At 41.7% G+C, this 27332-nt stretch overlaps 1 protein-coding gene across 4 annotated transcripts in view; it reads right to left on the bottom strand.

The window, feature by feature from the left end:
* Vps15 (vacuolar protein sorting 15) overlaps positions 1-27332 on the bottom strand; it is a 796097-nt gene that overhangs the window by 79397 nt on the left and 689368 nt on the right. For all 4 annotated transcript variants that reach the window (XM_068387739.1, XM_068387743.1, XM_068387753.1 and 1 more), the window contains 4 exons: positions 19216-19364; positions 15415-15567; positions 6247-6366; positions 5885-6058 (listed from right to left, as the gene is read on the bottom strand). In XM_068387739.1, the coding sequence (XP_068243840.1) occupies positions 5885-6058; positions 6247-6366; positions 15415-15567; positions 19216-19364 (596 nt within the window). The remainder of the gene's footprint in view (positions 1-5884; positions 6059-6246; positions 6367-15414; positions 15568-19215; positions 19365-27332) is intronic.

Below are 27332 nucleotides of genomic sequence, written 5' to 3'. Positions count from 1 at the left end.
TCTATCACCCCCACTGAGAAGGGATGAAGGAGAGTGTGAGAGTGAGCCGAGGGTTGTAACTGAGAGGCAAGGTGAGTGCAACTAACTATTTCAAAAGATAGTGTTTATATACAACAGGTTCAGGACAAGGTCACAAAAATTCAGACAAAATAATTCATGAAAAGAAAGCTGGGGGTTATATTAACAGTCAAGTGTGGAGCAAAATATACAACAAAAAAGAAAATACTGTTACAGAGTACGAGCATGAATGAAACACGTGATACATGGCTCCCCCGTAAAAAAGATATACTGTACACGCGAAATGGGGCTCCCTGCTCTTGAGAGGTGTACTGTAAGTGGGTCATCTTGCAGGAGATACGCAGGTTTTAGGGGATCAATGAAGATCCAGTGTTCTTTGCCACGAATGTTGATTAAAAAAGCCTTCAGATTGCGACGAGTCACAAGGAAAGGGCCCGTGTAAGGGGTCCTTAGCGGTGGCTTGCTAGTATCATTGTGCAGAAAAATGTGCGTTGCAGAGTAAAAATCTGTGTGTGTTGCTTAGCTTGGGTTTGTCTGGTGGCATGGGTAAATTTTCCCACATTGTGATGTAGACGCTGGAGATTGTCAGAGGAGGTTGCAGATGGAAAAAATTTGGCAGGACAACTAACCGGTCACCATACACCATTTCAGCTACCGAGACATCTAGGGCATCTTCAGGAGTGATCCTTAGTCCCAGGAAGACCCAGGGAAGCTGGGTAAACCAGTTGGAGTCTTTGCAGCAGGACATCAAGCTGCTTTGAGGGTGCGATGAAAACGTTCAACCGTTCCTTTGGCAGCAGGGTTGTAAGCGGTTGTCTGATGTATTACAATTCCCAGGAGATTTTCTAATGATGTCCACAATTGAGAGGTGAAAGTGGTAACCCTGTCAGAAGTAATGCTCAGAGATACCAAATCTTGCTATCCATCCTGTGATAGTCGGATGTACATGAGGCAGACGTTGCAGTGTCCATGGAAATGGACTTCAGGCCAATGAGTGGAGCGGATGATGACGATAAACAGGTAACTATGTCCTTGTTATGTGGGTAGGGTACCCACTATGTTGACGTGAATGTGGGCAAAACGGCGTTGAGGTTGAGGAAAAAGTTTCCACTCCTGAATTCGTGTGTTGATGTACTTTTGAAGTTTGGCATAAAGTAGAAGTGAGGACCCAATCCTTAGCAACCTTAGTAATGCCATGTCAAATGAACTTCGTCTTCAGTAGCTGTGCAGTAGATGAATGAAATCAAACACCTGTTGGCACATGGGAGGAGGTATCCATGGTCATGGTCTACTGGCGTCACAGAGGAGGATGGTGTTGGAGTTGTCGAAGGCGACGTCATCCCAACAGAGGGATGAGCAGGACGTCCTATATGCTTGGTACTCTGGATCTTTTCGTTGGGCTTCTGCCATGGCATTTTAATCCAATCACAGATGAATGGCAGCCAAAATGTTTCTTGACAGGGCATCAACCAAGCGTTTTGATTTTCGAGTGAAGACCTGCACCAGAGGCAAGTGGTCTGTGCAAATGACGATGGTGTACCTTCGAAGAAGTGGAGAAAGAGATGGACAGCCAAATGCACCATCAGCATTTCGCAGTCGAAAGTATGTAGAGTAACCAGATTCTGCCTTGGACAGTTTTCTACTGAAGAAGGCCAATGGGTGGGGAAAGACATTGACCACCTGATTGAGTACGCCACCAATAGCAACACTGGTGGCATCTGCAGAAAGAAAGAGAGGGGCATGTGGCACGGGAAATATGAGAGCAGCAACGGTTGATATGGCATTGTTTGCATTACAGAAGGCCACTTCTTAAATGGGACTCTACTTCAGGTCTTTTGGTTAGCCCTTGAGGGAGGTATACAGAAGGGCTGGAGTGGCAGCGATGGCTGGCAGGAAACAGTGATACTGTAATAGATGATCATCCCCCAGAATTCTTGCAGTGCACTGACATAGAGGGTATGGAAAAGTTCTGAGCTGCTGCTACCATCTCAGTGAGGCGGTTGACTCCTTCAGGAGTGATCCGGTTCCATAAGACCGATACTTCGCTGGCGCAAAAGGTATACTTGTCGTACCGGACCACAAAGACATTTTGTTGTAAGCGGTCGAGCATGATGTGTAAGTGACAGTGTTCTTCTTTGGGGGAAGTGAGAGCAAATGTCATTCATATAACATACACAGAAGGGGAGGTTCCCCAAGATGCCATCAATGACATGTTGAAAAGTGGCCCCAGCATTACAAAGGCCAAAACAGGAGTGATTGAAGGTGTATGTATAGAAGGTCGTGATGATGATGGTCTTGGGGATGTCTTCTGGGTTCATGGGCACCTGATAATACACCTTCAAGAGGTCAAGCATAGAGAAAATATTTGCTTTGTGCAAGTAAGTCATGTCGGCAATGTTTGGGAGAGGTTACTGATCCGGTTCTGTTTGCATGTTCAGGCACCTGTAATCACCCCACGGGCCCAGAGAGCAAACTTTTTTCAGGATGATGTGTAAGGGTGATGACTCCGGGCTTGAGGGATTTTGGCAAAGACCCATTTCTTTCATTTCGGCAAACGTTAGTTTAGCGGCTACCAATGGATCCGGTGCCAAAAGCCTGAATCTGACGAACACGATAGTCTTGATATGGTGATAGATACCGTGTTTGGCAGGAACCGTGGGCGTTTAAAGAAGTTCTGGAAAGAAAACTTCCAGGTATGACGGGAGAAGGTGGGCATAGGCCTCCATGGGTGTGCTGATGTGGAGAGCGAGGTCGGAGGGGGAGGGTTAAAGAGGTGTCGATGAGTAAGAATCGGCATTGATTTAACTGTCGGTGAGTGACATCAACCAGGAGGTGGAAATGTGAGAGGAAATCTACACCTAGGATTGGCAATGTGATGTCAGTAAAGAGAAACTTCTAATTATATTTGTTGGTGCTTCCAAACGATAATGTGATGATTTTGTAACCGTGGGTGGGTATCGCAGATCCACTGGCAGCTACCAGGCAGACGTCAGCAGACTTAGACAGACTGTTTTGTCCAGGAGAATGGCCCTGGCAGAAGAGAACAGCAAGCACCCGTGTCTACCAAAAAATGCACACTCGTACCTGCATCATGTAAAAAGGACAGCTTAGTGACAGAGGAGGCCACTGCTACCTTCTTACACGTTTTTTGGCCACTGACAATCATTCGCTCATTTCTTTGTAGCAGCCCCAAATCTGGAGTGGTAGTAGCATAACTGCAGCTGATGAGTATCAGTAAGTGGCTGTAGAGGTCACTAGTTGTGGAATGATCGAGTGGTGAGTCGTGGGCAGCTTTGTCGCAGCCTCACCACATCAGGGGTATGCATGTGTGTCCTACCACACTCGTGTCAGCTTTGGTCGATGCTGAAAGGTTGTCCTCTTCATCAGGAGTGGCAGCGTTGATGGAGGTCTTGAAGGTGGTGAAGTGTCTGTCCATAAGGGAGTTGACTTTGGTCATCAGATCCTTCATGGGCAAAATATTGACATCGGGTATGGCAACACGCACAGGTTCTGGTAAGCGTCATACCCAAAGTGCACAAAGTAGGTTCGCCAAACAAGGAGAGCTGCCTGCGGCAGGTTACAGGCAAGCAATACTGGTTACTTTATTGGGGCTATTAAAGCCTTTTGATCCCAAAACAGTTGTTGAGAGGGCTGAAAATGTTTGACTATACGGGTGGCTGGTGATGGCGAGTAATGCTCCAGGAGGTATGTTTTAAGGGCATCATAAACTATTGGGGTGTCCCTTGCTCACAAAACCAATCGGAGATTTCCGGGAAAGTGTCCTAGAGAATTTCCGTGAGAACATAATCTGCTTTGGTGCTTGAGCGAGTCAAGCCTTTGATGCAGAATTGGACCTTTGTGCTCTGAAACCAGGCGAATGCTTCTGTACTGGCGAAGGGCGTTAGTTTCATGGGAGTGGCGTTAATAGGAGAATCAGGGGTGGAGGGCGGCATCATCAAACAGTAAGACACGGTGGCGAGGAGGAAGGTGGGAGGGAGCTGATCACTCCGATGGTCACCAATGTGAGAGTAAACCAAGGGTTATTGCTGAGAGGCGAGGTGAATGGAACTAACTTTATTGCAACAGATAGCAAGTTTATATACAACAGGTTCAGGACAAGGATGCAAAAACTCAAACAAAATAATTCATGAAAAGGCAGGTCGTGTTAACAGTGATGTGTGGTGCAAGATATAAAATAAAAAAAGAAAATACCGTTACAGTGTACGAGCATGTGTGAAACACGTGCTGTTCAAGAGGTTTCGGAAGCCTGAGTACCATAGGAAGGATTGAGAGGTTTAGCATAACTCTCTGACTTATGAGGAAAATCTTGAAGAAAAGTATCTCTTTTAGCCTTCTCTTGCCGTACTCAAGCAACTGCCGTACAGCCAAGATTTACATTCCTTTCAGGGCGATGACTCCTTACTGTCAAGGTTTCTGCAAGAAGGGCACAATGAATGGGGATAAAAAAAGGAGCTGATAACAACTGTTCCACATCAACTGCCAGGAATGCCACGGCAGGACCACAAAGCCACACATGGTTTCTCAATAGTCAAAAGCAACCAATCACACTAAAAAGAAAGAAAGAAAAGTTATAAGCCAAGTTTAGTTGTACCGAGAGTATGACTGTACACCTCTGCGGCTGAAGTCCAAGTGGCTACTCAGTGAGCCCAGGGGGGAGGTGTACTCGGCCACCCTCCTGAAACTACCAATATCTTGTTATACAATCTTAATGGCAGAGATTCCATCTTCGCTGAAATCATACTCCCATTAAAGAACAAGGTTTTGTATCCATGTAGGAACAAATATGAAACAAGTGCTTGCTTACGAACACTTACTTCAGCAAGCAGAGGGATATTAAGGATCCAGGTTACCAGGTAAGTCTTCTATATTTGAATCCATAAGAGCTGACTAGATTATGAAAAGGCAAGGATTTCACAGTAGAAGTGTCGGAAACAGTTTTAGAGTGCAAGGTTCTTAGAGAGGCGATAGACTATGACATGCGCTGTGCACCAACAAAACCCTGACTGGCAAACTAAAATTAGGCAAAATTTGAGAAGTTAGGCTAGCATTTAAAAATAGGCAGGTTAGACTAAAATCTCTGGCTTTATCAGAGAAAAAAGCCCAAAGAGGACAAAGATTATGAAGTTCAACGCTATCAAAGCATAAAACCTTGCTAATGGTTGGCATTTCATTATCATCATCATCTCCTGTGAAGTCAACTAGCCTAGTTTTCTATGGATTATTCCTTGAACTAAAACTTAATTTCCTTTTACACTTGAAAACTGTGATCTGGTCAACAACAATGTGAACAACTTTTACATAAGAGGAACAGTAAAGCCTTTGCACTCCTCACAATACTTATCTAAATCCCAGTACTGCCCTCAGCTGAGAAACAAATACAGTAGAATGAGGATCATGATTGCCTAGAAATAACTCCCTTAAAAATCTACACAGTAATTACAAATCTAGAAAATATCCATCATAATCTCGCGTAGCTTAAATAACTAATTTCAATGGTTTCACAATCTGGAAGTAGGTAACAGAGAGTTGACTTATCAATTCCAAATTGATGAGAAGACTAAAAGACAAAAGTAGGTGGGGACTCCACACGCCAAGGTTATTGCCATGAATTGCTAGATTTTCTCAATACTGAACTAGAACCCTAAGTCTATTGAAAGGAAAGAAACAGTAAATATTTAGTTTTTTTTAGGTAAATGTCAATATAAGCCAAGGTTCGAGAGAGAAGTAATGTGAATATCAGGGAGAGTCATAAAAATAAATTTAATTCCATCTATTAAAAAATCAACATTACAGACCTACAATAATTAAAAATCATGAAATATTAAAAGAAAAAAATGCTGCTTACATTTCTTGTAGGATGATCAAGATGGGATAATTTTGTAGGTAACTGAACTAGAGGTACTTTTTCCTGCTGAGCCTCCTGAAGAATCTGAAGTATATGACTCACGTCTGGACTTCGTACCAGAGCATCATAAACCTCCCTTGAAACAGGAGGACGAAGGCATGACAATATGCACACCTAACTCACCCCAAAGAAATTGTAATGGTTAATAATCCAAATTTGAAATACTGAATGGAAACAATAAAGAAAAAACTATCAAGTGTTGATATGTATGTCATTTAGTAGTACTGTATGAAATTCTCTACAAAAACACTTCCATAATAGAAGGGCTTCCATGGACTGGGAAAAAATAAAAAATTGCTTACCTCCCGATGCAACTGCAGTAATGGTCTTGAAAGGAAGGGTTGCACTCTAGAAACAACTGTTGTTTGTACATCAACTAAAGACAGGGTACGAGAAACAACAGCCGCAAGACCAACAACTGCCTGAAAATAATAATGGCAATGTTGACTATATAAAACAAAATTAAGGCAAGATTACTCAAGGTAACTCAGTATCACTTCTTAACATTTCTATTCGATTCTAGGATTATATAGAAAATACATACTTTAATAGATCACTAAAACATAGAGCAATGCAATACTGAAAATAACAGAAAAGAAAAAACAAAGATGGTTGATATAATTTCTAGGATATTAGTTGCTTTAACCTTTAAAATATTTTCTTAAAAGCACTTTAGACATAAAATCAAAAGCTAATAATATTTAGTACAGTACCTCAACAATTAAATTACAATGATGGCTAACTTTATCTAGTTGGAATAAAATCCACCTCAAACACTTCCCTCCCAAACTAACACTCCTATCAGTATAAACCACTACATTGGTCACAGTCAAATTCATTAAAGTTCTATTTCTTCCATTTCCAGGCACCAAAACTTCTCACGAATGCAAATTGATATAATTCTAATCATATTTAAGATAATCAAAACACTTATACTTAGCACTAAACTTACTGAAGTTTTATTATGAACCATCTGTCTATCTCAAACAGTGATGCAAGAGAAGGCTATAGCAGTATGAAGTGCATTTCTCTAGTTACCCATTAAATAAAGCAAAACAGAATTTTTTTCCTTCAGCAAAAATTTCATGTTATAACAAATTTGGAAATAATTTGTATTTTCTTCTAGCATACAAACCTGAAGCTATTTATAGGGGTACTACTTTTGGCGCAGCTGAAAGACAAGCCATGATAATTTTTAGTGAGGAATAACTACCCCATCTGCTAGTTAGCAGCTGAGGGTTGGGGTGGGGTAGGCTGGGTACCCTGGTCACTCACACCTCTCGGGTGAGAAACCACTTTGCTTAATGGCAGGACTTCTCAGGGGACAGGGTGGCAGGTCAATTTGTATAAATAGCTTCAGGTTTGTATGCTAGAAAATATACAAATTATTTCAAATTTGTTCTTTGTTCCGGCACAAATACAAACCTTCCATTATTTATAAGGGTGACTTACTCTTAGGAGGTAGGAAGCCCTCACCAACTGGCCTTGGTCATGACCCGGGGTCCTCTCTATTTCAATCTGTGATCGATAATAGAAGGAACCCTACCGTCGCTAAAATCAAGTGCCGATATGAGGTAATGCACTAATAGCGGTCTGCAGAAGCTTGTGTGTGAGTGCAACTAACAGTGTGGCTTGTCTTTAACATAGGAACTCGAGTACAAAACCTCGAGTTCTTAAGACTTACCCAATACCCTTCCTCAACAAGGTATTTGGGACAAAGTATTATTCTGTACTTACGAAGCACAAGGTAAATGAGTCTTACCCGCAGCGAGGTGAGGTCAGCTATGCTGAGGCTTGCGAAGCTGTTTTCCCCAAAGGGGAGAAGCTGAAAGGAAAAAAGGAGCCAGTCATTCTTACACATTCATCCCTGACTAACCCGGGTAACCTTAGCCCTCAGCCCTCTGCTACATGTCCATCAAGGAGCCTGAGGTGTTTAGACCATTTGTTGTGCGCCCAACACAGGACCAACGGAAAAAGTCTCAATGTTCCTGTGGGTTATGTCTTTGCAGGTAGTGGGGTGTGAAGGTCGATTGACGCTTCCACACGCCCGGTTGCAGTACCTTCACCACAGAGTAGCTTTCTTGAATGCCAGGGACGTAGCAAGGCCAGTGATGTCATGAGCTCTGAGTCCTAGGATGGAGGAGGGTCTGGACTGAGAGCAAACTAAATAGCCTTCTGATCCAGGAGGAAAAGGAAATCTTTGTGACCCTCCTCTTGACCTCCCCCATACTGGTCAACAGTACTGACACAAAGGGGCGAGCTGGTGTCATTCTCTTAAGGTAACCCCACAGACTTCTCACTGGGCAAAACCCCAGTTGAATTGGGTCTTCGCTTACCGAACGAAGACACTATCCGAAATGGGCCGCACCTAGGGTACAGCACACTCGGATTTTGAGTTTTGGCAATCAACTCAGGGATGCTGCTGAGAATTACTTCTCCCCATCTCCTAAAGTAGGAGATGTCAGAAGACGCATCATACAACTTACTATCTCACTTGGCCGAAGCCAAAGCGAGTGGAAAAGCCGTCTTTCATGTAAGGAAGTAATCTGTTGCCTGGCATAAAGGTTCGTAGAGAGGGGCCTTCAGGAACTGAAAGACTCGAACTGCGTTCCCAGGAGGAGGTTGAGATCCGACGGGGGACAAGTTATCTCAAACTTTGTATGAGTAAAGGCATCGAAGGGAGAGATCCCCCTTCCACGACATCAGTCACAAAGGACCGAACACTTTGCCTGGAAGATTGACGCTGAAAAGCGTCCGAGGTGTTTAGACATCTTTTTCGCAACTTATTGCAAACAGCCTATCTTAGAGAGGTGGTGTAGGACAATTTCCAGGTGTGAAGTCGAAGCCAAGCTACAACTTTGGAAAGTGTTGGGATGTGGCTGCTTAGAAGATCAAGTCATGGAGGAAGTTTCCTCGGAACTCCTTCGTGAGCTGCAGAAGGGTTTTTGCCCAGTGAAGAGTCTGTGGTGTTACCTTAAGAGACCGACACCAGCTCGGCCCCGTGTGTCAGTATTGTTGACCAGCATAGGAGAGGTCAAGAGGAGGGTCACAAGAATTTCCTTTTCCTCCTGGATCAGGAGGCTATTTAGTTTGCTCTCAATCCAGGCCCTCCTCCATCCTAGGACCCAAAGCTCATGACGTAAGTGGTGTTGCTACGTCCCTGGCATTCAAGAAAGCTACTCTGTGGTGAAGGTACTGCAATCGGGCATGTGGAAGCTTCAATCGACCTTCACTGCCCACTACCTGCAAAGACGTAACCCACAGGAACATGGAGACCTTTTCAGTTGGTCATGTGGGGGCCGCACAACCATTCTGCGTGATGCCATAGCGAAGCTATTGGAGTCCTTGATAAGTTGTTGCTCATCCTGACTTGGCTGAGGACTTTCTCACCAGACGGAACGGGGGAAAGAGCGTACACCTCTAAGCTGTCCCACCGATCTTGGAATACATCTTGCTCGAGAGCGTGGTGTTCAAGGACTGGATAATTGTCGAGAGGGAGCCTGAAGTTCAGGGCCGTTATGAGCAGGACCAAAGTCAGAGAACCCCACAAAGTTAAGCCTTTGTTGGCTACAAGATGATTCAAAGACAATAGAAGACCACTATCTGAGTGGTCCTGCTCAGATTATCTGCAACCACATTCCTGTTACCCGGAATGATGCAAGCGGAGGGGGGCACCTAGCTGTCCTAAGTCCATCTGAGGCTTCCTACTGCTTGATGGTTCTCTAAGAGAGATGAATGCTGGTATCTTTCTGATTCGGGCCAACATACGAAGATGGAAAGGTGCAGCATATGTGGCCCACTTCTTTTGATGCATCCGAAGAGAGCATCAGTTCCAGAGAGGAGATGAAAAGATTGGCCTCTTTATGGAGGCTCTCGTCTGCCACCCACCATCTGTGGTTCATCCAGAGGGGGGGGGGGGGAGATTGCATAGCCAGAAAAACATCGAGATGTCAAGACGTGAAACTATTTGCACATTCCTGTAATGAAGGGGAGGATCCTGTCCTCCCTCCAATTGCCACCAATCTAATGCGAGTTGTCTGAATAAGACGGATACAAAATGTTACACCAGATAGCCAATACAGCGTCCCTAAGGGATCGTCGTGACGAAAACCCGAAGGAACTCTGGTCACTCATTCCTGATGGAATCCTTAGGAATCATGTCGTGTGAACCCACAGGGGTTCACGCGACCAGAAGCATGCCCAGAACCCAAAGGAATTATGTCATTGTTACCTGTAGGGAGAAGGAAACCCTTATGCCTTATTTTATGTTTGGGTTCCCCCAGGTCTCTCAGTGTGAGGCACCTCGTATATCCACCAGAGAGTTGCTAATGCATCTTCCGGTGTATTTTGCATCTTCCAGTCTTGGATGGTCTGGGATGCATCTTAGGTATTTATCGGGCTTATTCTTAAACATATCTACGCTTACTCCTGATATGTTTCTTAGATGAGCTGGCAGCACATTAAATAGTCGCTGCATTATCGATGCTGGTGCGTAGTGGATTGATGTCCTGTGAGCCTTCCTTAGTTTTCCTGGTATATTTTTTGGCACTATTAATCTACCTCGGCTTGTTCTTTCTGATATTTTTAGCTCCATGATGTTTTCAGTAATTCCTTCTATTTGCTTCCATGCTTGTATTATCATGTAGCATTCTCTTCTCCTTTCCAGACTGTATAGTTTTAAAAATTGCAGTCTTTCCCAGTAGTCAAGGTCCTTAACTTCTTCTATTCTAGCAGTATAGGACCTTTGTACACTCTCTATTTGTGCAATATCCTTTTGGTAGTGTGGGTACCATATCACATTGCAGTACTCGAGTGTACTACATACATAAGTTTTGTAAAGCATAATCATGTGTTCAACTTTTCTTGTTTTAAAGTGTCTGAATAACATTCCCATTTTTGCTTTACATTTAGCCAACAGTGTTGCTATTTGGTCGTTGCATAACATATTCCTATTTAACATTACACCAAGATCTTTAATTGCTTCCTTGTTTGTGATTGTCTCGTTATTAGGTCCCTTGTATGCATATACCATTCCTTCTCTGTTTCCATAATTTATTGATCCAAATTTATAGGAGTTAAATACCATCCTATTTATCTCCGCCCATTCATATATTTTGATTAGATCTCTTTTTAGTGAGTTCCTATCTTCATCACAAGTAATTTCTCTACTTATTCTTGTGTCATCGGCGAAACTTCTCACTACAGAGTTTTCAACATCACAGTCTATGTCTGAGATCATAATAACAAATAGCAGTGCAGCTAATACCGTACCTTGTGGCACGCCAGATATTACCTGAGCCTCATCTGATTTCTCATCATTTGCAACCACTATCTGTTTTCTGTTTTGCAGGAATTCTTTTACCCATTTTCCTATCTTTCCCACAATATTATGCTTTCTCATTTTTTTCTCTAATATATTATGGTCTACCTTGTCAAAGGCTTTTGCAAAATCTAGATAGATCACAACTGTGTCTTTTTCATTTATCATATTTTTGTATATGTTTTCCTAGTGTGTTATCAGTTTGGTTTGTGTACTTTTTCCGGGCACAAAACCGTGTTGACCTATATCAAACAAATTATTTTTAACCAAATAATTCATTATTTTCTTTTTTATTACCCTCTCATACACTTTCATAATATGTGATGTTAGACTAACAGGTCTATAATTGCTTGCCTCTAGTCTTGATCCACTTTTGAAGATAGGGGTTATATAAGCTAATTTATGTTTAACATATATCTCGCTCATATCTACACTTTGTCTTAGCAGTATTGCAAGCGGCTTCGCGATAGTGTTTGCAGTTTTTTTTTTACAAAATCGCTGGAACTCCATCTGGTCCGGCGTGTCGTCAAACCCACAGGGTTCAGGCGACCAGGGATGACAAGAACCCGTAGGAACACAGTCATCGTTACCTAGAGGGAGAAGGCATCCCTCAGGCAACGTGTCGTGTGAACCCTAAACTGAGTTCACCTGACGAGAATCTAAAGATTCTCTGCTATGTGAGTCGACCAACTCAGCATAACCGCAGTCACGAGAGCCCGTGGGTTCAGCGTGACAAGAGTCCGAAAACTATCTGTCCTGACAGCATGACTGCACCAACCCAAACGATTCGCGTGGCAAGGAGAGGATTCCCAGCTACGTAACCCTGAAGGTCCAGTGTAGCGGCCGGAATGAGAGCCCGCAGACTCAGTGTAGCTGGTGTTGTGAGACCCCGAAGGTTCAGCGTAGCTTCGGTACGAGAGCCCACAGGCTTAGTGTAAACGGTGTTGCGAGACCTCGAAGGATCAGCGCAACGGCCTCTCACGAGCCCGAAGGCTCAGCGTGACGAGAGGCACGAGAGCCCAAGGACTCAGTGTAACAAGGGTTGCAAGACCCCAAAGGGTCAACATAACGGGAAACCAAGGTTTCCCTATCACGAGAGCCCGAAGGCTCAGTGTAACCAGGGTTGTAAGACCACGGATGGTCAGCGCAACAGGAAACCGAGGCTCCCTGCCACGAGATCCCGAAGGCTCAGCCTGACGAGAGGCACGAGAACCCCTGGCCTAAGCGTAACCAGGGTTGCGAGACCCCAAAGGCTCAATACAATGGGAAACAGCGGTTTCCCTGTCACGAGAACCTGAAGGATCAAAGTGACAAGACGCACAAGAGCCCGGGGGCTCAGCGTAACCAAGGTTACGAGACCCCGAAGGGTCAATGTAACAGGAGACAGAGATCTGCCTGCCATGAGAACCCGAAATTTCAGCGTGACTGATGGCACGAGCGATCGAAGGCTCAACGTAACCATCGTTACGACAGCCCCCCCGGCTCAACGTAACCATCATTTTTCCCAAAAGAGGGAATGTTGCTGAACGGCTGAAGAAGGGAAGCTTTCCCTCAGAAGGGGGGAGCAGCCCAACTCCGGGGAAGGTAAGGTACTCCAACCCCTGGAGGCGAACCTCCTGGCAGCACTCTATGCTTCCCATCAACAAGCCTTGTTCAAGTTGAAGGTCAGCAACGAGTGCTACCTTGTAAGGTAAGCAGCTCACGAGCTGCCACAGGTAACGCAGGACAGTGACCAGAACGGCCGAATTCATCAGCCTTGCTTTCTACGTCGGCTGCTATCTGTAGAAAAAATTAAAAGTTGTGACGAAATACAATTCATAACTCCGCTGCATGAAGTGAACTATTCGGGGAATAAGTCACCCTTCCTTGTAAGAGAATTCCTCAAAAGGGAGCTGACAAATTAGTTAAGCAATCGCCCTGCCAGCCGAGGAAGGGCGTTGGCCCATCACCGGCAAGGGGAGCGGAAAGAGAGTTGAAGTTAAAATTATAAGCAGTTATAACCGGGATTGCTATATCTGAGGATGGTAAGGTTTGAGAGGTGATCATCCTGACACCTCGTTAATCAGTAGCATAACCATGTCGGAGAGTCAACGGCTAATGCAAGGTGGAAAGTGAGTGAAGAATACTAACATGACACTGGTTAGGCCACTTATTAGCAACAGATTTGTGAATATACACACTGTGGATTTACCCAGACCCCATCTTCCTTCATAAAGAGAATGGGGACGTAACCAAAGATATCACCATATATAATAGCTAAGGAGCTACTTGAGGCTTACCTGCAGTATAATTGCGATCCCGCTGATAGGGAATATGGACGCAGTGCCCTAAGAGAGGAGATGAAGAAAAGAAGAGGCCAGTCATTCTTTCCATTTATCTCTGACTAAATCTGTTATCTTAGTCCTCAACTAACTGCTAATAGTCCTGTGAGGGGACAAAGGTAGCTATACCACTTGCTGAGCAGCCATCACAGGTCATAGAGAAAAAGTATCTATGTACCTGGGTGTTATGTTTTGCAGGTAGTGGCCGGTGAAGGTGGTCTGTCGCCTCCATACACCCGTCTGCATCTGTGTCACAGAAAGATTCTGAATGCCAGGGATTTGCTTATTCCTCTGACATCATGAGGTCTGGGTCTTGCTCTTCCTTATCAGGAAGGAAATGGATTAATAACACTGCCAATGACCATTCTAATCCAGGAGGAGATTATATTTTTTGTGATCTTCCTTTTAACACTGCCTGTACTGACAAAAAAATTTTGTATGAGGGCGAGTTCCTCTTGTATTTGAGATAGTGCCTCAGTACTACAGCGTGCAGGTGACAAGTTGCGCTGGTACTTCTGAGCCGCCTGGGGATATGAACTCTCAGGTGGAGGTAATATGTCGTAACCTGTCCTTCAATGGGAACTCTAAAATCCCAAGAATGGCCACAGGAAATTTGAGCGTCATGTGATGCAGATTCACCAGGAGAGGAAGGGTTTGCTGCCTCGCTAAGGGAGACGTTAAGAACTTCATGACCCGAGGGGTAAACGGCCATCCCTCTTGCTCGATCCAAAGAGACTATGGGGAGAGTAACAGGAGAAGGAGGATGTCATCGGGACTTCTTCGACTTTGAGGAAGACCCTGAAGGCAAAGAATACCTTTTGGACATTCTCCTCCTCCAGCCATACTGCTCCACTGGGAAGCTGACCACCACGACACTCGTCGCAGGGAAACGCCTTCAAGCAAGTGTTCTTTGTATGAAGGACAAAGCCAGTGAGAATTTGACTCCAACACTGATATAAACATGCCCCTCTGCTATGACAGGACACACCCGCATGTCAGCAACCTCAAGGTTAACCAATCACGATTACAAAGAAGGAAAATTACTGGTCTTTATTAAAAAAGCCACTTCCTGAAGCATGGAAGAGAACATATGCTCTCAACCATGGCACAAATTAAAGTGGGTTTGTTGTGAGTGAGCAGGGTGGAGGGCAGTGCTTCCCCAATACCGCTGGTAACAACCTTGTTAAAAGTTTTTAAAGCCATGTTCCAGCTTACGCTAATTTCTATCTCCTATGTAAGAACAAGGATCTGTGTTCATGTGAGAATAAAAACATCTTATCTTTATGGTCTACTATCACTGGGAAACATGCAATTTTAGAAATTTTGCCTATTAGTACCATCATCTCTATAAGTTATGGAAGATTTATATGCAATACCTATGGTAGTTTCATCAATGAATATTGCTTATGAGAGATGTTAAAACAATGTGGTGGACTAAGTTCGACAAAAATACTGTACAGTACATAGTTTCATGTTCAGTCTTAATCTTCGTAATAAAACAGCACAAAAACTATTAGTTGCTCAAAGTTTGGAAATTATGATAATCTTTTATTCATTTGGAATTGGTTGGGGTTGTAAAAGAAGCATTGTGTAAGTTCATTATGAAAAGTAATGATTTAAAATAAAATCAGTTCATTTTAAGGACTAATTAAAATTCATCACCGAAGCCAAGTACATTGATTTCATTCAATGCGAGTGTATACAAAGGTAAACCTGATAATAAACAGCCCTAAAACTAAGTTTTCCTAATTGTAGATAAAATACATATACACAGAGCAAAACAATTTCAGTGTAAAAGTCATAAGAACAAAGAAAAAATAAAAACTAACTTGTCTGATCCAGAGGTTGGGATGTATTAATAATGGCGCAGTGTGCGATAACAAATCCCACTGCATATACGGTGGAAACAGGCCTAATTCAGTCAATGACACCATGCCATCAATAGCTGCAACTACAACAGACTCTTCTGCATCGCTTAGGCCCTGTTATGGAACAAAATATGTTACCATTGCAACAGCAACTACGAGTGGCCTACATATTTCATAAAAAATAGTAAAATAAAAAAAATTGTTTAAAAATCTTCATTTATAACAATGGTATTCACCTAATATTATTCCTAATTTTGCAGATATCTTTTAAATATCTCATGTAAATGCAAACACTGAAAAACAATTTTATCAAGTTGTAATATGGATCATGAGTGTAGTATTGAAATAAAATATTTTAAAATAAACTTTCCCTTTCATAACTTACTAATTTGAAAAAATATGTAGTTATTAATAACTGTTAATATATTTTTTTAATGATTGTAAATTGCTCTACTTATCATTCATTCAATTGTATCATAATTTGTTTCAGGTTTGTACAGTAGGGAATCTTTAGACAGTACAGTAGTTGAAAAACAGATTGCGATCATTTTCGTGTTTTTAATAGAGAGAACGATAAGGAGCCCTAAATCATCATATAGTACTTTTAAGGCATTCTGATTAGATATTTGATTATCCACAATGAATTGAGAGCCTCTTCCCCCAATAATAGAAGTGATAGGAGAAAAGTCGACAAAAGCCACTAACAAATACTGCTCACTGGCATTAAGTCATCAGTATATCGTGACGTGTATCCGAATATATGTGCAAGTGACTGAAATGCTACCAGACTTATCTCATATCATGAAGGACTTTTTAATGCAAGTTAATTGTGAAAAAAAGTTTAAAAAGAATACAAATTATTTAAATTTTTCTTTAAATGATAATTTCAATATTTCTTTTTCTTTATTAATTTTTGTAGCTCTTATCTCAAAATTCCTTTGTCACATGACCCCTTTCTTTGTTTCTACAGAGTAATGGCACCCTGCACCCAGAAGGGATCTGTTCTAGAAATTTGTCTTAGATTAACTTTGCTGAATTGCTACTGCACTAACTGTTTCTTGTACTAAACCCTCGAGTCTCTCACTCTCTCATATCTGGTCTTGTCCCAAAGGTTTCCTGATTGCATCTTTCACCAAACGATTACCCCCGTCATTTCACTTAATGGACAAACACAGACCTTCTGTTTGCTAGTGTGCCCACGTACATAGACAAGTTTGTGCTATTTCACTCTTGGGGCTCAAATGTTGTGAAAAGTTGTCCTCAAAATAAAGAAAAAAAAAGGGTTTGTTGACCCAGGACACTTCACAGACAGTAAGCACACCTTTCAGTGAAATTAGAGTAGAGGCTGAATTCCCCTTATCCTGTTATTTTTTTTGTGTGCCCAGAATCCCTGACAGACCTTTCCCTGTTATAGAGTGGGTGCCTCTTTATATATAGTGAGAAACTGTCCCAGTATTAGGATCATATATTAGGTCCCAGAAACAAGTGACCGCAAAGTGAAGTAAAACATGTCAATGTGGCTGTGAACTTTAATGACAGGCAATATCCAGACCCTGCTGACTTACTGTGTGGATAAGATATATAGTACTAATGATTTTTTTTAAGTATTGCAAAACGAGGATAATGCAAAATTTACTTAATTGAGTGTGCCAGGGAATTTGAGCTTGTGATGATATTTGTAGCGGAAGCTGGGAACAAAACCCAAGAGAGCCATTTACAAATTGTATATATCAAGATTAAAATGTTTTATATAAAGTAAATTACTAATAAATGCACTTAGCTACAAATGATACGAGACCGACTTTGCAGTGTAATTGCCCATAATTTTGCAAATACATACATGTGTAAGTTTATGCTTAAAAAGTGTATATTGAAATTCAAGTAGGTTTTCACAATTCCCTCTGATTAGATCCACCTTTATTAACTAAGAGTTCATGAATTGAATCTGGCAGGTTGGGCAGACAGTTTATTATAATTATATAGTTTTCATGCTTTGTAAAAACGAAGCCTTTCAGCCATTCCTTTATAGTTTTTAAAAAGTTTTAATGATGTATATATTATGGAGTACAGTATTTGGTATGCAAATTGTTGCCGTAACAAGATTCTCCTTGTAAGTGTTCAATAAGCTGAATTTCCAATTTTAGTGCTGTGGTTATTTTCCCCTTGTTGTGAAAAAAAAGATTCATTATTCAATCATAGATAAACACTTTTGAGAGTTATGGTCTCAATACAGTACAGTACAAGAATGCTTACTCGTAGATTTGGTCCTGATGAAGTCGATTTGTTAATATGGAATCATGATTTTTTTCAACCGTGATATTTTTTCCTAATTACTGTCTTTAGTTTTCCATTCAGAAATAAGAATTTTTTTTCATTTTTGTAGATAGTAGCAAACGTTTCTTTTCCCTACATAACCTGACCCCTCCTTAGCCATCAATTTAGAATTTGTCATTGCTTCCTTTCTAAAATATAATCTGAGATTCAAGCTATTTCTTATATATATATACTGTTAATTTTCCCTGAAATTAAACCATCGATCATACTACCTGCTTTTTCGGCAAACTCAAGACAAGAAAAGATGATAGGAAGTTCAGCGGTTATAGCTGGATCCCCTTGCCCAGTATAAAATCAAGGGGTGGTGCTCAGTGCCCAGTTCTTGATTTTTTACTTTTTGCCCAGATCTAAGGGTATTCCATCAAATTTTTGTGTAGAGAAAAGTTGGGGTGTTGTCGGCATTCAGACACTAGGCAGTCTGCGTGCTATGTCTGGACACAGTCCGTAAGCTACTAAATTGTTATGCGACACGTATGTGGAAAAGTTGTCGTTCAGTCCATGCTGCCTTATTAGAAAATAAAGATAAACTTGTTTTTCCATTCCTTAGAGATATTGACAAACTTGTGGTAATGTAAGAAGTAAATGCAGCATATTCTTTTCTGCATATTGTGATAACAAGAAAGATATAGTTAAAACTTGTGTTGGTGTAAAAGTAAATGCAGCATATTTTTCTCTGCATATTGTGATAACCAAGGCTTGGGGTTTGCTTTAAATCACAGTCTTTGGTCTTCATCAGTGTTTAATGGTATGCTAGTTTTTTTTTTAAGGTAAATATTGCTATATTAACTATTGATGTGTAACCAAGTACCGGTAGTTATTTTCATCCTTTCTATTTTTTTTTTTATCAGTGACTTCTTGAAGATTATAGGGATGCTAGTTTTTTCTCTATTATTTACTTTACAAAATATTTCTTTATGTTTTTTATTTTATTTGCATAAGTACATTCTGATATCTAATAACTTTTTTAAGTCTATGATCTCATATTTTGCTATTTAATGCTCTGAAACTAACAGAAAAAAATTAACCTGAGCTTCATTTGCTTGTAGGGCCACTCCTGTACAGAACCAAAGTAAGAAGTGGTGCCCATTTATTATAGTGCTCCCTAGGGTCAGTTAGCATTGGGTTACTTGGATTTGGGGTCGTTAACCCGATAGTATGTCTGTATACTATACCTGGCTGCAGATTGCTAGCTATAACAAAGTACTGTATATTAGACTTTCCTAAAATGCAAAGGGAAGTGTACAATATATCAGTCTATGGAAATACTAGTTCAGTTTACTTTAAACTCTCATTTCATTATTTTTTCAATAAAGCTAGTAATACTGTATAGACTTACAAGAAAGCTTCTTAAAACTCTTGCCATAATTTGTAGTAAAAGCCGTCTATAATCACTTCACTAATTATGACAACAACATAACCAAAATATACCTGTAACAAAAGTGGCTTCAATATGTCTGCACTATGACAACCAATATATGCTGCTACTCCCACAATACTGGTAAAAAAGGACATCCGCAAGTGACGGTCATGCTTGTCATTCAAAAATGTTATCATGTGAGATAACAGTACATCATTTGCTGGAAAAGAAATTAAAATATTAATAGAAAAGATATCTCAAAATGGATACAAAGCTGTTTGTCAATGCTCATTCATGAAAATTAAACACAAACTTGAATCGTGCCCTAAACGGTCACAATTGTGCGAGGAATTTATATGCGCTCAGATAAGTACATTTATTCTCCTAAATCTAAATAGCATTCTGAAATGGCAGCATCCTACTATCCTGCTGGTTAGCTGTATGCACTGGAGCACTGGCCTCACCACCCCTTTTGTAAAGGGGTAATGAAAATATTTAAAATGCCCTTTTAATGAATTTCAACCTACACTTATATAATGTAAAGGAAATCAGGCAGATATGAGAAGGAAAATCATATATGATTAAAAGTCATGAATGGGATGGAAAATGAAGCCCAAAACATGGATACATGCCAGGACTATATTGTCTATGCCTTCTCATGGAATACTGTAAAAAAAATAATAAATTAAGGGAATATCATTAAAAACTTCCATTTAAATGTAAAAAAAAATGAATAAAAAGTCATCAGGTTATTGACCTAGTGTCATGGCCAAAATCGGTTACGATATAACCAATATAATATTATTTTCATATTTGAATAATTTTTTCTTACAGTCATTTTTGGGACTATAAATTAATAAAATAAATTACAGTAATACCATATATATTTGTGTAAGACTTGCAATCTCGCATACTATTATTATTATTAATTACTAAGCTACAACCCTAGTTGGAAAAGCAGGATGATATAAGAACAGGGCCCCAACAGGAAAAATAGCCCAGTGAGGAGAGGAAACAAGGAAAAATAAAATACTTTAAGAACAGTAACCACATTAAAATAAATATTTCCTATAAAAACTATAAATAATTTAACAAAACAAGGTGGAAGAGATATTAGATAGAATAGTGTGCCCGAGTGTACCCTCAAGCAAGGTACAGTGTAAGAACATGGTACAGAAGCTACGGCACTACCCAAGACCAGAGAACAATTGTTTGATTTTGGAGAGTCCTTATCCTAGAAGAGCTACTTACCATAGCTAAAGTGTCTCTTCTACCCTTACCAAGAGGAAAGTATCCACTGAACAATTATAGTGCAGTAGTTAACCCCTTGGGTGAAGAAAAATTGTTTGGCAATCTTAGTGTTGTCTGGTGTATGAGGACAAAGGAAAATCTATAAAGAATAGGCCAGACTATTCGGTGTATATGTAGGCAAAGGGAAAGAATTGTAACCAGAGAGAAGGATCAAATGTAATACTACTGTCTAGAAAGTCAAAGGACCCCATAACTCTCTAGTGGTAGTATCTCAATGGATGGCTGGTTCCCTGGCCAATCTACTACCTACCTATTGTGCCAGCACCAAATTTTCACCCATAAGAATAAATTCAATCATATATCTCCTGTATCATGCTATTTCTTTTTTTAGACCAAATTATAATAAAATAACCTAATTTTCTTCCCCTTATTTTCAAGAAGTTAAAAGAGCAAAAGACAATGAAGGACAAAAGTATCGTCAGTAACACACGGCTATAAATAACTGAAAAAAACAGCTGTTTGCTTGCATTTCAAGTTTCATACAATATTAAACAATTACTATATTTTCTACAAATGACATTAAGTATATAAATGATATATTATTACATTATACCTTTTTCAGTTTATGAAGAAGTAAACCATTTTGCACAAAAACCATCCTAAAGAATTGGAAGAAAAATTCAATGATTTTTACGATTTGTAATTAATCATTATAAAGGTAGAGGCCATAAAATTATTGTGCATCGGCAACACGGATGAGACACCTCTAAACTTCAATATACCATTAAAATTGACAGTATGACAAATTTGGAAATAATAAAATACAAATATGTACTTATTTATGTGGATTATCTTTCGGCAAAGGTGGAAGGTAGCCAATAGACTAAAATGTGCGAGATGGCAACCCTACCTAACCACTTTAGTGGGTAGGTAGGGGTGGGTAAGCCAGCCACCTATCTCCACTCACAGTTTAGAGCTGCCTAACTTTTCAATTGCACACAGAACTTCAGGGGGACAGGTGATGGCGGGACAATTTATATAAATAACTACATTTGTATTAGTTAAGGAAAAATACTAATTTCCAAATTTGTTATTGGTTCCTTCACTAACAAACTTTACATTATTTATATGGATGACTCACTCTTAGGTGGGTGGAAGTCCTTCTAGCTTGGTCATTGACCCAGGTTTTCCTAGTACAGTATTCTACTGTATCCAAGGATAAACCTTGACACCTTGCTAATAAGTTCACAGTGCGGTGTCATTGCGGCCTGAGCAATCTGCGTGGTAGTGTAAATAGCATATGAACATTTAGGTATCAGTATTCGAGTTCTTAAACAGGAATATTACATATGTAGACATTTCCCACTGTTTACCTCTCAGCAAACATTGGAGACGTGAACAAGTATGATTATTGTCTAAACTAGGATACACAAGGGAAATGGTTCTCACCTGCAAAGGTTGAAGCCAGTTTGCAGAGGAACCCTAGGTACTGTTCCCCAAGAGAGGGGAAGATGAAGAAAGGAAAAGCCAGACACACTTTCATTCATCCCGCCAGACACACTTTCATTCAATCCAGACTTAACCTGGGTAACCAATGCCCACAACCAATTGCTACTTGTCCAACAAGGAGCCCGAGGTATCTTAAACCCCTTGTTGTGCAGCCACCACAGGGCCGATAGAGAACGTATCGAGCCTCCTGTGGGTCACGTCTTTGAGATAGTGGGCAGTGAAGGTTGTTTGACCGTTCCACACACCTGCTTGCAGAACTTGAGACTGAAAAGTTGCGTTTAAAAGCCAGTAACGTACTGATGCCCGACATCATGAGCTCTAGGTCTTCGAGCTTGAAGAGGGTCATGTTAGAGGGCATAGTCTAAGAATTTGCAGATCCAAGAAGAAAAAGTGTTCTTGGTGATCCTCCTCTTAATTCTGCCTGAGCTAACAAATAAGGCTGAAAGCTTGGGTCTTTTTGCGACAGAGCATTTAAGGTAATATCTCAAACTCCTCTCTGGGCAGAATAACAACTGATCTGGGTCACTGGTTGCAGAACGTATACTCTTAATCTGAAAGGGCTTGAATCTATGGTCCAGTACCCCCGGATTTTGAGTCTTAGCAATAAACTCAGGGACGAAGCAGTGTCACCTACCCCCATACCCTTGAATGGGCGATGTCATACAAGAGACCATGTAGTTCACCGACTCTCTTCACAGAAGCTAAAGTGAGTAGGAAACCAGTCTTCAGAGTCAGATTACAGTCTGTTGCATGGCATAGTGGTTCGTAAGGAGGACCCTTAAGGGATCTCAAAACGCAAACAACGTTCCAAAGAAGAGGTCTAATCTCCGACCGGGGGACAAGTGATTTCATGACTCCGTATGAGTAAGGAAAGCTCCACCGAAGAGTAAAGGTCCACTCCATTCAATCTAAATGCTAGGCTTAAGGCTGAGCAATAGCCTTTTATCGCATAGACTGAAAGAAGTTTTTCCTCTTGAAGGTATACAAGGAACTCCGCTATTACTGGAAGAGTGGACTTGAGGGGCAAGATATCCCTTCCATGACACCAACCACAGAAGACTGTTCACTTAGCCCGGTATGCTGCTGTTGAAGAATTTCGCAAACGTTTCGACATTATTTTTACAACTTGTGAAAAGCCTCTCTGTGAGAGGAGACGGTTGATAGTCTCCAGGCGTGAAGTTGAAGATAATGGACATTCTTGAGAAAGATGTTGACGTGTGTTTGTTCAAGCATATCTGGTAGTGGAGGAAGTTCTTTTGGGTGATCTACTACCATTTGCAGAAGGTCTGGGAACCATTCTGCATGATGCAATAGCAGAGCTAGGAGGATCATCGTTAGAATTGTGGATCCTTGGTAGTGTTGAACAGTCTTCTCATCAGACAAAACTGGAAAAGGCATACACGTCTATGTTGTCCCACCGTTGTTGGAATGCATTCTGCCATAGAGCCTGAGGATTGGGGAACAGTACAGCAGGAGGCTGAAGTTCAGGGACATTGTAAACAGGTCCACAGTCGGGGAATCCCACAAAGTCAGGGCTTTGTTGGCTATCAGAGGATCCAAAGGCAATTCATAGCTCACTATCAGAGTCGCTCTGCTCAAGTTGTCCGCGAGCACATTCCTCTTGCCCAGAATGAAGCAAGCTGATAGCATTACTGAATGATCTTCTGACCATCTTAGAATCTCTATTGCAAGATGGCATAGAAGTTGTGAAAAGGTACCGCCTTGTTTCTTTATGTAACCCACCACTGCACTGTGGTTTTGTTGCTCATCAACACCACAAAGTGACCAGCCAGCAATTGTTGGAACTGTTGGAGAGCTAGGAATGCTGCTCTCATCTAAAAGATTTATGTACCGATACCTTTCGGATTCGGACCAACAGCCTGATGCAGTATAATGCAGCAAGTAGGGCCCCCATCATTCTTTTGATGCGTCTGTAATAAGCAACAAGTTCAGAGGAAGGACGAGAAGATCTAGACCTCTGGGGAGATTCTCCTCTGCCACCCACCACTGAAGATCCGTTACTTGATCCTGGCCTATTGGCACTAGAGTGTCCAGGGTTTGGGTGTGTTGATCCCATAAGGACTTTAGATGCCATTGAAGGGATCTCATCCTGAGGTGGCTGTTGGGAACAATACGAATCAGTGAGGTTATATGACCTATGAGGCACAACCACTGTTGGACTGGCATATTTTCTCGACTGAGGAAGGGGCAAGCCACTTTTCTCAGCCTGTGTACTCTGTCGTCTGATGGAGACTTTTTGGAGGTCGGTGTCCATGATCATACCTAGTTAAACCAGTCTTTGTGATGGAAGCAGAGATGACTTCTTGAGATTTATCATGAACTCCAGATCCTGATAAAACTTGACGAGCATGTCCCAATAATGAAGAGGGGTCATTTTCGAGTCTGCCAGAACTAGCCAGTCACCTAGCTATCTTAACCCTTTTACCTCCAAAGGACGTACTGGTACGTTTCACAAAACTCATCCCTTTACCCCCATGGACGTACCAGTAAGTCCTTGCAAAAAAATGCTATAAAATTTTTTTTTTTCATATTTCTAATAATTTTTTGAGAAAATTCAAGCATTTTCCAAGAGAATGAGACTAACCTGACCTCTCTATGACAAAAACTAAGGCTGTTAGAGCAATTTAAAAAATATATACTGCAAAATGTGCTGGGGAAAAAATAACCCCTTGGGGGTTAAGGGTTGGAAATTTCCAAAGAGCCTGGGGGTAAAAGGGTTAAGAGATGAATGCTGTTCTTGTGAGCCCATGACAACACTAGGAAAACACCTTGGTGAAGACCTGGGGTGCTGTCAAGAGACCGAAAGAGAACTTTGAACTGGTAGTCTTTCCTCGTGTATGAACCCGAGATACTTCCTTGAAGACACTTGGATTGGGATCTGGGGGTATGCGTCTTGGAGATCCAATGTGCTCATGAAGTCCTTCAGTCTTACGGCTTGAATGACCGTGTTCGCCGTCTGCATCCTGAACAGAGTTTGAAGGACAAACTTGTTCATGGGCGAGAGATCTATGACTGGTCTCCTGCCTTCAGACCCATCTTTCACAAGAAAGAGTTGACTGTAGAAGCCTGGGGACCTGTCTAAGACCTCTTGGAGAGCGCCCTTTTTCAGCATGGTTTGGACTTTGGCCCAGAGGGCAAGGTCGTTTATGGATCCCTTCATATAGGAGCTTACATGAATTGGATCCCGAATCAGACAAGGGAGAAATTGTATGAAGGGGACGCGATACCCTACACCAACCACTGCGATCATCCAGGGATCAGCTCCGTAATGCTGCCAGCTCTGCCAGAGGCATTGCAGGCATCCTCTCACTGGTGGACTGATGAGAGGATTGCCCTCCCTAGCAGGAGCGGGGTAGCCCACTATCCCATTCACTCATACACTAGTGTTGTCTCTTTAATTTTTAGTTTTACATCATTAGGAAAAATACAAATTACTTCCAAATTAGTTATTTGTTCCGACACTAAATACAAATCCTTTCGCAATTTATAGGGATTGACTCACCCTTTAGGAAGGTGGAAGTCGGAACTAACTGGCTTGGTTTTTTACATGGGGTTTTTCCGTACATAACAGAAAAAACCCTGACATCTTGCTAAGTTCTGTGCAATGCACGGGTAGATGCCTGAGCAATTTGTGAGCTTTTAATACTAACAATGTGACTGGTTTAACTAATAATGTGACTGGTCAAGGCCAGAGTTCCCAGAAACATAGGAATCTTTAGAAGTAACCATGGACATTATCAAATCCAACCTCGCTAGGAGGTATAGGAACGTAACAAGTATTATATCTATTCTAGGTTACATATGGGAAATGGTTTTACCTCCAGACAGGTGAGGCCAGCTTGCAGAGGACCATGGGTGCTGTTCCCCAAGAAAGGGGAAGATGAAAGAAAGAAAGAGCCTGAAATTCTTCACATTCATTCCAGACTAATCCCAGGTAACCTTTACCCTCAACCATCTGCTACTTCTCCATCAGGGAACCTTTAGTATTTATAAACCACTTGCTGTGCAACCACCACAGGACCAATGGAGAATGTCTCCACATTCCTTTGGGCCACGTCTTGGAAGTAGTGAGCGGTGAAGGTCGTTTCAAGCTTCCTCATGCCAGCTTGTAGTACCTGCATCACAGTAGTTCTTCCTGAACACTAGGGTCGTACTAATGCTCCTAACATCATGAGCTCTGGGTCGTAAAGTTGGAGAAGGATCGTGATTCATAGACCTTGCAAATCCAAACCGAGATGTTATTCTTTGTGATCCTCCTCTTGACCTTCCCTCTGCTAACGAAGAGTGCTGACACTCGGAAGCAAGCTGTAGCAATTCTTTTGAAGTAATACCTCAAACTCCTCACTGGACAAAATAACAGTTGATCAGGATCATTGGTTACAGAATAAAGAATCTCAATCCAGAAGGGCCTGAAACTACAATCCGCTACTCCTGGATATTGAGTCTTGGTGATGAACTCGGGGAGGAAGCCAAGTAATATCTCTGCCCATCCTCTTGAATTGGCAACTTCACTAACCCTTTTGGCCGAAGCCAAGGCGAGTAGGAATACTGTCTACAAAGTGAGGTGGTGATATGTTGCCTGGCGTAATGGTTCGTAGGGAGCACCTTTCAGGGCTCGTAGGACTCAAACCATGTTCCATGGAGGTGGTCTAACTTCCGACTGAAGGCAGGAAATCTCAAAACTCTGTATGAGGAGAGACAACTCCAACGAAGAGGAAATATTAACTCCCTCAAGTCTAAAGGCAAGGTTTAAGGGTGAGTGATACCCTTTCACTTCTAAGATCGAGGAAAGCTTTTCCTCTCGAAGGTAAATGACGAACTCCGCTTTTGTTGGAATAGTCGCATCGAAGGGAGAGATACCCCTTCCATGACACCAACTACAGAAGACAGCCCACTTGGCCTGGTAGACTGAGGAAGTAGATCTTCGCAGGTATTTAGACATCCTCATCGCAACTTGTTGTGAAAAGTCCCTCTGAAAAAGGAAGTGCTGGATAGTCTCCAGGCATGAGGTCGCAGCAAAGGCATGGCTTTGTGAAATATGATCATACGTGGCTGTTTGAGTAGGTCATGTCACAGAAGGAGTTCTCTCTGAATCTCCATCAGGAGGTGCAGAAGGTCCAGAAACCATTCTGCATGACGCCACAGCAGAGCTATGAGGGTTATTGAGAGGTTCATGGATTATCTGGTCTTGTAGCAAACCTTTCTCATCAGACAGAACGGGGGAAAGGCGTATACATTGATGATGTCCCACCGTTATTGGAATGCATCTTGCCAGAGAGCCTTAAGATCAAGGACTCGGGAGCAGTAAAGCGAGAGCCTGAAGTTCAGGAACGTCGCAAACAGAAAGTCAACCCTTTGTTGGCTACTAAATGATACGAAGACCCCTTGGAGCCCACTATCTATGTCG

The sequence above is a fragment of the Palaemon carinicauda genome, chromosome 1 (assembly GCF_036898095.1).
Source record: "Palaemon carinicauda isolate YSFRI2023 chromosome 1, ASM3689809v2, whole genome shotgun sequence".
NCBI classification, from domain to species: Eukaryota; Metazoa; Arthropoda; class Malacostraca; order Decapoda; family Palaemonidae; genus Palaemon; species Palaemon carinicauda.
This window is presented reverse-complemented; position numbering and strand designations above follow the sequence as displayed.